General features: G+C 43.7%; 1 protein-coding gene across 1 annotated transcript; it reads right to left on the reverse strand.

Annotated features, from left to right (window-relative positions):
- Positions 1-5,418: 5,418 nt before the first annotated feature.
- Positions 5,419-9,556, reverse strand: BCDIN3D (BCDIN3 domain containing RNA methyltransferase). The gene is made up of 2 exons (XM_060657698.3): positions 9,282-9,556; positions 5,419-6,732 (listed from the first exon to the last, which is right to left on the reverse strand). The coding sequence occupies exons 1-2, from the start codon at positions 9,513-9,515 to the stop codon at positions 6,088-6,090; spliced, it is 879 nt and encodes a 292-aa protein (XP_060513681.1). The 5' UTR covers positions 9,516-9,556; the 3' UTR covers positions 5,419-6,087.
- Positions 9,557-13,285: the final 3,729 nt, after the last annotated feature.

Raw genomic sequence — 13,285 nt, forward strand, 5'->3', positions numbered from 1 at the left:
TAGTGCTGAAGCTGAACTCCTCATTACTTCCTTGTCCTAAAAAACAAATTATCAGAGATAGTAAGACGTATGTTTTCTAGAGATGAGATGTTTTTTTCATAAGTGTTTAATTTAACAAGCATAGTTGTGGTCTGTGGAATGCTTACAGTGTAACAGCACCTTGTTTTTAATATTCTATATTCTGCAAAATACCTTTACATCCTCTAGTTCATTAGGGCATAGTTACTTTAGTTGTACCAATGAATGAGGTTCAGAGAGGTTGACTTGAACAGGGTGGTCATGCAATGAGTTACTGACAGATCTCGATTCCAAACCTGATGTTCTTTCCACTGCACTGTTCCTGGGCCAAACTTGGTCTCATGGGGCTGAGAAGGATCTGAGCTCAGGATCTTAATACATCCTGGAATTGGCCTCAGAATCCCTACCTCCTAAGCATGAAACAGAATGAAACCCACTTTTGGGAGGTCTTACTTAGGGGTCAAAGTTAAGGATAGATTGGAATTTCAGGAATTCAGGGGAAGGTTAAGGTAGCTGGCAAGTCAGAGATACAGTGAGAAGGTAAATAGGACTGAGGGAGACTTAAGAGTGTCTATGTCTGCTCTACGTACCTGCCAACTGCTTCTAAAACACTCAGGAGAGGGGCTCCTGGGTGGCTCAGTCAGTTAAGCATCCGACTTCGGCTCAGGTCATGGTCTCACACAGCTCGTGAGTTCAAGCCCTGAGTCCGGTTCTGTGCTGACAGCTCAGGGCCTGGAGCCTGCTTCGGATTCTGTGTCTCCCTCTCTCTCTCTGCCCCTCCCCCGCTCGTACTCTTTCTCTCCCTCAAAAGTAAATAAACATTAAAAAAAAAAGCAGCCATTCTGAAATGGGCCAGGGCTACTGCTTTAAAAAAATAAAAAAAAAAATAAAACACTCAGAAGGGCCAAGCCTGTTTAACTGGTAGGCAGCGGCAGGAGTGCTCCTCGGATACTCAACCTAGAATTAGGTCTGACTTCTGTGAGTGGATTTCTGTGAGAATCTGGAAGAGCCAAGAGTGGCCTGGCTGGGTCTCTCATTCTCCAGTGTGAACACATAATTTGAGGAAGCACAGCAACTCTAAAGCCCATGCTCTCTTGCACTGGCTTTCTGGAGTCTCTTCCCAGCCTTAGATTTCTCTGACATCTCAAGGAATGGTAGCCAAGGCTGACTCTGCCACCTCACCGCCTAGGTTCAAGTCCTAGCTCTGCTTTGGCTTTGTTATATTGTCTGGCACATGGTGCTATATGTCTTTCCCCCCCTTTTTCCTATTTCTTTCTTTCTTTTTTTTAATGTTTATTTATATTTGAGAGAGAGAGAGAGAGAGACAGTGTGTGAGTGGGGGGAGGGGCAGAGAGAAGACAGAATCCGAAACAGGCTCCAGGCCCTGAGCTGTCAACACAGAGCCCAGCTCAGGACTTTAACTCACAAGCTGTGAGATCATGACCTGAGCCGAAGTTGGTTGCTTAACTGACTGAGCCACCTCGGCACACCACCCCGCCCGCCTCCACTTTTTCCTATTTCCCACCAGACCTCTTTTGGTTCCTCTTTTCCCCCTTACTCAATAACTATTGGCAGCCCTCAGACCTAGGACCTCTCATCATATCCATGTGTTTTTGGAATTTACTACTCATTAAATCTCGATTACTCTATATGAATGACTTCCAGATTTCATATCTAGTCTTGATCTGCTGTCCTCTCCCAAACCATCAATAGCCATGGCCTTGAAATGGGCATCTTATTGCAAAGGTATGTTTGAGAAAACATAACTCAAACTTCCATGCCAAAGACTAGGCTTATCCCTCTTCCAACTTTTTTTTCTTTTTTAAGTAGACTCCACAGCTGGCGTGGAGCCCAATGCAGAGCTTGAAATCATGACCCTGAGATCAAGACCTGAGCGGAGATCAAGAGTCGCACTCTTAATTGAGCCACTGAGGTGCCCCACTTTCTTAACTTTTTAATTTCTTCCCATTTTCAGTTTCCTGGGCAGTCTTCTGCCCAATCATAGATGCCCTTTTCTTCTCAATACTTGAATTCAGATACACTTCTTTTGTTCATTCATATATTAATTCAACAAGTACTTCTCAGCTGCCCGCCATGTGCCAGTCATTGTGCTAGGCCTCAAAGTACAAAGATAAGTTGGGCTTGAGGAGATCAGTCTTATGGTGGTGGCACACAGGCATAGAAAGATTATAACGTGATAGGGTAAATACTGTAATAGAAGCTTCCACGCAAAGGCCCCACTAGAATACAGTAACAAATGCAAAGTGCTATAGGAGTTGGGGGAAGATGTCTGACAAAATGTAACATCTTAACTCTCTTTTAGGACAAACAGTTCAGCCAGGTTGCAAGGTGGGAGAGCTGGGGGAGAGAGAACGAAAATAGAGGGAGTTTGTGCTAAGTCTCAGAGGTATGAAAGGACACGGCAAGTAGGATATGGTGATAGGTGAGAAGTTCAAGTGTGACTGGGGTGTGGAGGAAAAGCATGAAGGCCAGCGCTCTCCAACACAACTTTCTGCAGTGATGGAAATGGTCTAAATTTGTGCTGTCCAATAAAGTAGCCACTAATCACATATGGCTATTGAACACCTGTAACGTGGCTAGTAAGACTGAGGAGCTGAATTTTAAATTTTATTTCATTTTATTTAATTTACATTTAAATAGCAAGCAGCTACCTTACTGAACAACATTGGTTTAGGCACTGGATAAAGGACAGGACTTTAGCTCTAGGAAACACTGAAGGTTTAAAAAAATTTTTTTTAATGTTTATTTTTGAGAGAGAGACACACAGAGTGCGAGTGGGGGAGGGTCAGAGAGAGAGGGAGACACAAAATCTGAAGCGAGCTCCAGGCTCTGAGCTGTCAGCACAGAGCCTGATGCGGGTCTCGAACTCACAAATGGTGAGATCGGAACTGAGCTGAAGTCAGACGCTTAACCAAGCCACCCAGGTGCCCCAAAACACTGAAGGTTTTTAAGCATAATACTAGCATAACTAGGAATCTGAGGAAGGGAACACTGGCAGCAGGGATTAGATAAGGATAGATGGCTTAACACAGAAATGCCTCGTAGGGACCAGCCACATGGATAGAATAAATGGGACTTACGTGTTATTGGACACGTAAGAATTTACTGGATTTTGTGACTATTTCAGTGTGGGGAGACTCACATAAACAAGGAGACTCACCTGAAGTTTGTTGCTTGAGCAATGGGTGGATGGCAACAACTGAGATAGGATTAGGTTTAGAATGAGGGTAATGAGTTTGCTTCTGGAATATTGAATCTGAGGTGCCTAAGAACTATCTAAGAGGATATGATTACAAAACAGGAAAAATACTAATCTGCAACTGTGGAAGTGAGGCCACCAATATATTTGGGGGTTATAGTATATAGGTAGTTGCTAAAGACATGGGAGTGAAGGAACTCACTCCATGAAAAATATGTAGAAGAGGACTGGATGGACCCTAAGGGGTCCTAAGCAATCAAAATGTGGTCTATTTTGCATCAGAGTCACCTGGGGTGCTTGTTAAAAACAGGTTCCTCCTTGTGGATGTATTTAATGCCATGGAATTATACACTTTAAAATAGTTAAAATGGTAAATTTTGTTACATACATTTTACCACGATAAAAAAAAATGCAACAAACAAATAAACAAACCCAAACAAACAACAAACCCTCCCACAAATCTAATCAAGCCAAACCAAACCAACCCCTAAGCCCCATTCTTAACCTGAATCACTGTTTCTGGAGATGAATCCAGGACTCTCCAGGTAACGTGTTCAATTAAAATTTGAACTAACTGCTTAAAGAGTACAGAAAAACTAAGATAGGAAGAGAATAAAGGGAGAAATGTATGGCGAAGAAACCAAGGGAGAGCAGTTCAAAGAAGGGATCAATAGTGCTGAATAGTCCCATGACCCAGGAGGAAGACTGAACAAGAGGCCTCAGAATTTGGCACTCAGAAGGTCATTGATGAATGGGAAATAGACTGTGGAGTCTATTCTTTCAAGGGCTTTGCTCACATTTGGTGGTGAAGAGATGGAGAGACTGAATAAACTTGAAGAGAGATCAGATACAGGAAAAGTTGGTGGTTTTAGAGAGAGAATTGAGTACGTTGGCAGGTGGACAGGAAGGAGTTAATGAAGCCAAGGAGACATCAAAGGGATCCTCAATAAAGCAGTTTGGGAGAAGTAGTAGAGGTTGGGATCAGGAACTCAGGCAGAGGTTATCTGGGTAAAAGTTCATTGGGTAAGTTCAGAAGTGAAAAGGTGGAAAGATGAAGGGGTTTAAGACTGAAGGCAACTGTCCCTGGATGGCTCAGTTGAGTCTTACGCTCAGGTCATGATCTCACTGTTTGTGAGTTCAACCCCACATCAGGATCTCTGCTGTCAGCTTGGAGCTTGCTTGGATCCTCTGTCTCCCTCTCTGCCCCTCCCAAGTTCACGCTGTCAAATAAACCAGTAATAATAAAAAAAAAATTTAAAAAAAAAAAAAAAAAAAAAAAAAAAGACTGAGAGCAAGAAAAGACTTCCTGATACAGCAAACAAGAATGGTGCTGGTTGGTGGTTAGGTAATCTGCTTAGACTAGTGGTACAGGGATATAGAGTCAAGAACCTGCAGAAGGGTAAAAGTCCACAAGAGTCACTAGGATGAAAGTGATCAGGAGCAGGAATATAAAAAGATTGAAAAGTAGTACTGGAGTCTGAGATTGGAAATGACACCAACCACATAATTATCCTGCACAAAATAGAAAAACCGGTTTTCCTAAATGAAGGTTTTGGTTCCACTCTCCTATAGTTTGGGGAATGTACTAGCTTTTGCTCTCTATGCATAGAGTTCAAATTCCCTAGCAGGAACTTTTACTACCTTCTCTACCAATAGGTCCAAAGTTTAATTGGTGGTTCAGACACTCTTATTCCCCAGCCTTCCTTCTATAACTTCAGAAAATAATAGGATCTTAAGGACTTTGAAGCTCATCAATCCAGTCGCCCTTCTCAGCTAGGTATAGCTAAGAAGCTTTTGTTTTCCTATATTCTCTCCACCAAATCCTTCTCCATCTCCCACTTTCCCTTGGACTCAACTCATGGGTGTCAAAACCTGATGTATATCAGTGACGCCTATCCCACAGCATTTATGCTATAGTCATTCAATTGTAGACTGCATTTTATGCCTGTTTCCCTGCACATATTCCCACTGCCGTAATGCTGTGTACCCCCCACCCCCATGTTGGTGTGCTTTGGCAGAGGACGCAGACAAAAAAAAAAAGTCCTAAATTAACTTACTCTCTGGTATGTTTTCTGTTCTGAGCTTGGGTGAGGTTCTTTTTCTTGAGCTGAAAACTCCCTGGATAGAGTGGTTAAAAGCAGAAGTTTCCTACCTACCCCAGAGTCACAGGGCATTCTCAATCATACTCAAGTCACTTTTATTATATATAATTATACAGTCCCACTTCATTCATTGTATTTGTACCAGCTGGATATTGGGTCATAATTTAAATCTTTTAAACAGCTTATAAATGCTAGCCAGCGCATTTTGGCTAGTATCTGTTACATGCTGTGCTGAGCCTGGGCATGTTGGATACATGACCTGCTCTGGAAAGATAAGATGTTTTTCATACTAATTCTCTCCTTTAGCCAAGCCAGTGACTCTTCATTCCAGATTGTATTGTGAGGTGATGCCTGAAGGCAGGATAAGGAAGTCCAGCAAAAGCCTGAAGAAGCCAGATGAGATTCAAGTTGCCCATGGAACAGATACATTCTAAGGCTAGCCTGGGCTAAGTCTCTAACCACTAGAAGCAGCCCCCTCCATATCCTAGAACCAAGATCACTTTTTCTATGCCATCTCAATCCAGAGAGCCCAGCTCATTGCTCCACAGATACAGTCTCTTCTTCCAGAATCAACTCAAACAGTGGGGAATAGATACTGATTCTTTCAATCGCATGTCTTGGACATTTTGCCAAAAGTTTCTGCCAGGTTTTGAGGCTGCCTTACAATCACGAATTAAGGAGAGTGAACTTAATTCTTTGTATAACACTCTTTCAATATCTCTTTCCTGGCCTTCCCACCCTCCCATTTCACTGTCTCCAGGATCTTAATCTGTTCTTTTCTTTCCCTTCCTCTACCAGTGATTCAGGAATTGGATGAGTCTCTGTGGCTTGTTTTGCCCTGAAGAGCAGAAGGCTTCGGTCCCAGCTGGTGTTGCCAAAGCAGCATACTAATTCCATGCCATGGTCCTGGGTCAAGATCTGTACAATCTGATTGGCCATATCACCTCGGATGGCAAGGGAACGGAAGTGGTCAAAGTCATGGAGGCCTAGCTTCCGGAGACGCCTTGCAGCTGCCCGGTAACACTTCCAGGGCTGAGGCTCCACAAGGAGGTAGCGGCAGAGGGAGGAAAGGTGGGCTAGGAACTCCCACAGACCACGGTCCCCATGGTTCAGATGAATCCACATGGTTACTGACATGCAGAAGCCAATGTCAAAAACTGACCGTCCAAACTGGTTTAAGAAAGAGCTCAAGAGAACTTTCCGGGTTCTTTGATTCATAAAGTCCAGGGTGATAAAGGTCAGGGCATCAGGAAAAGGACATTCTTTTTCAGCTCGTTCCACCAGGACTGGATCTATGTCGCAGCAGAGTAGATGGAGTTCTCCTGAGGCATCTGAGCAGGTCTCCCCATCACGTAAGGAAAGGAAGTGTTTGTATAGAGCCACACTCAGATCCTAGAGAAATCCAAAAGAGCTTTGTCATTGCAGCTCTCAACCAGTGAATGGAAGAAAGACCTCTATCTCTTATCATCTCATTGGACTGCCACTTAGTCTTTGCTTTATAAGATATGAAGCTCCTAGACTAAGAAGGTTGCCCAAAAAGTTTTCCACAGAGCAGGTTCTCAGTGCCCTCCACGGGTCTCAGGCAATAATGTGTCATCTCTATACTTCCCTGACATTGATGGTAGGTTGGGCTGTATGGTTGAAAGTTACAGCCAAATGGATGCAGCAAAGGAGCTGAGAGCAGTCTTGTCCAGCTTGAGTAATATGCTGGTAAACTCACTTTTTTCAGGTATCTCAGACCTCAGGGAGAAAGAAAGGATTCCAAGGGCATAGCCAGCATTCCTTACCAGGAAGGTGAGGAACCAGAACAAGCACCCTCTTATAAACATCTGCTTCTCAGACTTGTGATTGGGAAAAGTCTGGATTCCAAAAGTCCTCGCTTAGCCTTCATTCTACAGCCTCAATTTTACTGTCTGCCTTATGCTTCACCACCCCCTTTTGAGCTTTATTCTACTTCTGCATCTATCACTTCCCAAAGTCACTGCTGACTTCCTTCTAGCCAAGTCTAATGATCTGTGATTTTCACCACCTCAGCACTTTGACTCCTAAACAAGTCACTATCTCCTTTGTCTAACACTGACTTCTATAACCATTACAACTAGTTCAAATTTGTGTTGCTCTAATCCATTTTTCAAGGCATTTTTCTATGCACCACCTGTTTTGCTCTGTGCAACAATGCTGTAAGGAAAATACTTATGCTCTTTGTACAGGTGAAGAAAGTGTGGCTGGAAACAACCCAGATGTCCAACAACAGTAGCATGGATGAAGAAATGTGATATATTCATTAAGATGGAATACTAAATAGCAGTTAAAAATGAAGGAATTCAGCTCAGTGCATCAACATGGATGACTCTTACAAATATACAATGTTCAGCAAAAAAGCAAGACACACGCAAAAAATACATGGCAAGCTTCCATTTATATGAATTTCAAAAATGGATAAGATTACATTGTTTAGGGATACAAAAATAGTGAGCTATAAAGAAAATCAAGGAAATAAGCATAAGTCAGGCTAGTTGTTCCCTCTGGGTGGAGGGGGGTGGTTTAGGAACAGAGAAAGTTAAGAGACTTTTGGGGTTCTGACAATGTCTTATTCTTGATCTGGACAATGGTCATAAAGGTGTCTGCTTTATAATAATTCATAAAGTGTAAATTTATGTCTCATGCACTTTTCTGTATGTGTGGCATAGTTCACAAAAAATTCTTTTAAAAAGTCATGCTGGTGTTGTAGATCAAGGACCATATTTAGAGTAGGAAGGTCCTATACTATGCTGCTTAATTTTCTCCCCATTTCTATACTTATTTCTTTGCTGACTCCCTCTTCCTGTCTGATCTTGGGTGTGCCAGTTTCACTAGCTATTTGTCACTTCATCCTTCCTCTACCACATCTCTTCACCTTCTCCAACCTCAATTCCCCAATCCCAGAATACCCTGGGAGCTTGAAAAAGAAAATATAGACTCAAGGGCTCAATCTCTCAAGATCCTGTTTCAGTAGGGCTACAGTGGGGCCTGGGAGTTTTAAAAATGTAAATAAAGCACCCTATAAATTATGGTACATGCATACAATTTTGAAGCTGCTAAAAAGAATGTCGTGACACGAGTGATCTCCAAATTATTAAGTGAAAAGCAAGGTGCCAAATAGTGTGCTATTATTTGTAAAGGTAAAAGAGGTGATATTTATACATACATACATGCCTACATACACACAGGATGCATACCCAAGAAATTATAAACAGCGGTTGCCAATGTGTAGGGGGGGAAGGAGAATTTAGGATCAGGAATAGAGACTTACTTTTTGTTACATGCCTGTGATTTGCAATCATAGGGTCAGAATATCTGCTCCTCTAGGATATGCTAGTAGTTACAGATAGGTGTCAAGGGTGGCATGTCGATATTTTGAATGTAATTTCACTATAATCACTCTACGCCTAAGAATACTTTGAGGTAAGAAGACGTGGCAATGCCTTCCTCCGCCAAGGAGCTGTATCCTCCCTCTCAACCCTCTCCACTGTACTCAGTCAACTCAATGCTTTTAAATAAGTATCTACTTGGCTCCAGGATGCATCCTACACCGTATGGCACACGAATCTTAATTCCAGGCGTGATTCCGTCACCCCTGGCTCTTCTCTCCCAGTAACCCAATCCCAATCCTACGCTCCCAAAGGCGGGTGTCCGGACGCCCCCTCTCTGCAGCCAGGTCGCCAGCCACGCTGTACAGGAGGCAAGCGCCGGAAGCCCCAAAACGGTGGCCCTTCCCATCCGAGGTTTGGCCGTGAGGCGGCGAACGCACAAGCGGGGACGCAGGAATTAGGAACGGAGTTTAAACTCATTTGGGGAAAGTGGTGATGGGTGTGATGCCACGCCCAAACCACAGTCCCAGCGAACGCAGAGGAAGCCAACCGCTAGGCTCCCCGACCTCCGACCCCGCCCCCGTCACTCACCCCAGAGTTACACCCTACGTCGAGCCCCAGGATCGGCCTCGATTCGGGACTCTGAGGGAAAAGCCGGCGAAGCAGCTCCGGGGGCAAGAGGCGGAGCCGCTGTTCTGGAGGATGGAAGCGGGAATACTGAGGGAAATTTCCAAACGGGGCGGCCCCGGGTTCCAGAATTCGCGGTTCCTCTTCCGCCGCGGCCTCTTCAACGCCCCCGGTGGCCTGTTTCGTGGACGCCGCCATTTGTCAGCCTGGCTTCTGGGTCCCGGCGGAACCGGAAGTCGGATCCCGGCGCGGGGAGGGGACGGGACGCCAGCGCGCGTGCGTTAAGTGGCAAAGAAGGGTGGGTTTGAAGGCTGACGTTCCCTCTGGGAGCGCGGACAGCCGGGGCTTGTGTTACTTTGTTGCACCCTCACCACCACCTGGGGGGTGGTTAGTTCCATTATCCGGTTTTGTAGGCGAGGAAACATACGCAGAGAGGTTCCGTGCCTTGCCCAAGCCGATACAGTTTCAACTTGAGCTATACCCAGAACAAGGAGTTTGTGGGGATGTTGGAAATCAATTTTGGTCCAGCTTCCTTTCTTTCCATATGCATTGAGACTCAGGAAGTGGAAATTACCCAGAGTCACACAAGGAATCTGTGATACAGGAACTTGCACCCGGTTCATCCCATGGCTCCAGGAAAGGGTTGCCAGGAGCTGTGGGGCACTTGAAATGTCAGAAGACCCAGAGAGTCCTGACTGCCAGGTGAGACAGGTGAATAGGGGCAACTGATTTGTGAGCTCTTGGAGAGGCAAGGACCATGGCTTATGAGCCTGCACTGAAGAGTGCTTATCGGGTGCCAGGCCCTCTCTAAGACCTCTGCATATATTAATTCTATATTAATTCTTTAAAAAAATTTTTAATGTTTATTTATTTTTGAGAGAAAGACAGAGTGCAAGCCGGGGAGGGGCAGAGAGAAAGAGGGAGACACAGAATCTGACGCAGGCTCCAGGCCCTGAGCGGTCAGCACAGAGCCCAAAGTGGGGCTCAAACTCGTGAACTGCGAAATCATGACCTGAGGCAAAGTCGGACATTCAACCGACTGAGCCACCCAGACACCCCTCTATATTAATCCTTTTAATCCTCACATCAATCCTGTGAGGCAAAGACCATAATTATCCGTTTTTTATATATGAGGACATTGGGGTACAACGAATTTGTAATTTGCCCAAGGTCATGCAGTTAGAAATGATGGTACCAGGATTTGAACCCAGGCAGTTGGGCTCCAGAGGATGTGCTTGCAGCCTTGAATCCCCTTTTGCCTACCGTAATACCAGGCCCAAAGATGCTCAGTAAATATTTGTTGAATGAAAACTCAATATCAACAGATCGTGCTGGGAAAACTGGATATTCATATTTAAAATAATGAAAGCGGACCATTAACTTACGCAAAAATTAGCTCAAAATGGATTCAGAACTTACATGTAAGACCTAAAACTGTGTGACAGCTAGAAAAAAAAATAGAGGAAACACTGATCTTGGCAATGATGTCATAGCTATGACACCAAAAGCACAGACAACAAAAGAAAAAATAGACAAGTGGGACTACATCAAACTAAGAAATTTATCTACAGTAATGAAAACCATTGATAGACTAAAAAGGCAACTTACAGAATGGGAGAAAATATTTGCAAACCATATATAGTATCTGATAAGGATTAATTTCCAAAATATATAAGGAACTTCTATAACTTAATAGCAAAAGAACTAGTAACATAACTAAAAAATGGGCAATGGACTTAAATAGACATTTCTCCAAAGGAAGGCATATAAACGGCCAAAAGGTATATAAACAGATGCTCAATGTAACTAATCATCAAGGAAATGCAAATGAAAACCACAATATCACCTCATACATGTTAGGATGGCTGTTATGGAAGAACACAAACAAAAGACAACAAGTGTTGGCAAGGATGTGGAGAAAGTGGAACACTCGTACGCTGTTGGTGAGAATGTTATATGGTGCAGCCTCCATGGAAATTCTACAAAAAATTAAAACTAGGACTACTATATGACCCAGCAATCCTGTATGTGGGTATTTATCCAAAATCAAGATCTTGAAGGCAGAGTAGCGCTCCCATGTTCGTTGTGATACTATTCGCAAGAGTCAAGATGTGGCAGCCACTTAAATTTGTTTAATGTTTTTTTATTTTTGAGAGAGAGAGGGAGACAGGATCCGAAGCAGACTCTGTGCTGACAGCAGAAAGCCCGATGTAGGGCACGAACTCACAAACTGTAAGATCATGACCTGAGCCGAAGTTGGACAATCAACCGACTGAGCCACCCAGGCGCCCCAAGATGCGGGAACAACTTAGATGTCCACTGAACAGATGAATAGATAAAATAAATGTGATATTACATACAGGGGAATACTACTCATCTTATGAAAGAAGGAAATCCCGCCATATGTGACCACGTGGACAAATTTTGCAGACATTTTGCTAAGTGAAATAAGCCAGTCATGGAAAGACAAATACCGCATGATTCCACTTATGTAAGATATCTGAAGTAGTCAAATTCATAGAAGCAAAGAATATAACGGTAGTTGCTAGGGACTGGGGGGAAAGGGATAGGAAGAGCTGTTAATCAATGGCTATAAAATTTTAGTTATGCAAAATCCATTAAGAGGGTAGATCTCATATTAAGTGTACTTACCACATGAAATAAAATTTAGGAAAACAAAACCAAACTCAATAGAGGCTGCAAGTCAATGACTAAAGCCAAGTTTGCTTTGGGAAAATTAGAATGGAAGAAAGAAAGGAACTGAACTGAAACAAAGTGAAATGGAGGTAGACAAAATATGGGCTGAGCCAGAGATGGGGGGGAAAAAAAAGAGCTGGTAAGGAGAGAAACTGAAGGGTCAGCCCAGATAGCAGTTTCCAGTTAGAAGCCAAGATGGCCCAGAATACCCAACAGGTTCAGCCAGGGGTCAGCAGAGTTGTATTGACCTCTCCCCACCTGACCAGCCATTTTAAAGGGCCTCTTACTACATGAGGCCTGCGGTTTGGAGATAATGCTATCAGAGGTTAAAATGAGCCTTGTCTCTTTCCCTCCCAGTTTTTACTTCATACTTTCATCTCTGCCTGATCTGATCTATTTCGGGACATACGTTAATGACCAAAAGTCACAGTGGAACTGAGTAAACCACAGTACTCTGAACAGCTTCCAGAAAAGGGTGGGGGTGGAACAGCAGCACTGGTACCATTTCTCTCCGCAGTATTTGATAGATTTTGGTGAGCCAGACTTACCTCTTTCTGTCACTAGATGGTGCTAGCAAACACTTGATACCCTTCATTTTCAAGCAGCTGGAAATCACCTTGCTTTTGTAAACACCTTTTTGTTTGCGTATTTAAACACAGCGTAGGGACTCCTGGGTGGCTCACGTGGTTGAGCATCTGACTCTTGATTTCGCCTCAGGTCATGATCCCAGGGGTTGCTGGACTGAGCCCTGTGTTGGGCTGCAAGCTGGGTGTGGAGCCTGCTTGGGATTCTCTGTCTCTCCCCCTCTACCCCCTCCCCTATTCATGCTATAAATCAATCAATCAATCAATCAATCTTAAAAAGACACACACAGTATGTATTTTTGGCAGTATTTAAGTGTTTAATTTCATTAATGACATTGGTATGTTTTTGAGTTTTTGAAACACTCTTCGCCAGCAAAAAAAATAGGGGCCAGGACTAGATGGTGAATGGCATGCCCCTCCTAATTCTGGGATCCTTGAGAAGCAAGATAGGGGTGGGTCTGGTAATGTTACTGGGGACCTAAAATATCTCAGAGATGAGCCCATAAAGAGGCATTTTAGTTTGACTTACTGGTGACTTTTTGACCCTGTGCCCATTTGTCATATTTGAATGACCCAGATGACCCGACAATACTCAGCTCCTGGGTTTGGGGCCTTTTCACCAGCCTGAACACCTCAAATAGCTATAGCGATACCTAAGAGCATGTGCTACACTGCAGTTGGCCAGGT

This window comes from Panthera onca, chromosome B4 (assembly GCF_046562875.1).
Source record: "Panthera onca isolate mPanOnc1 chromosome B4, mPanOnc1 haplotype 2, whole genome shotgun sequence".
In the NCBI taxonomy this organism is placed as follows: Eukaryota; Metazoa; Chordata; class Mammalia; order Carnivora; family Felidae; genus Panthera; species Panthera onca.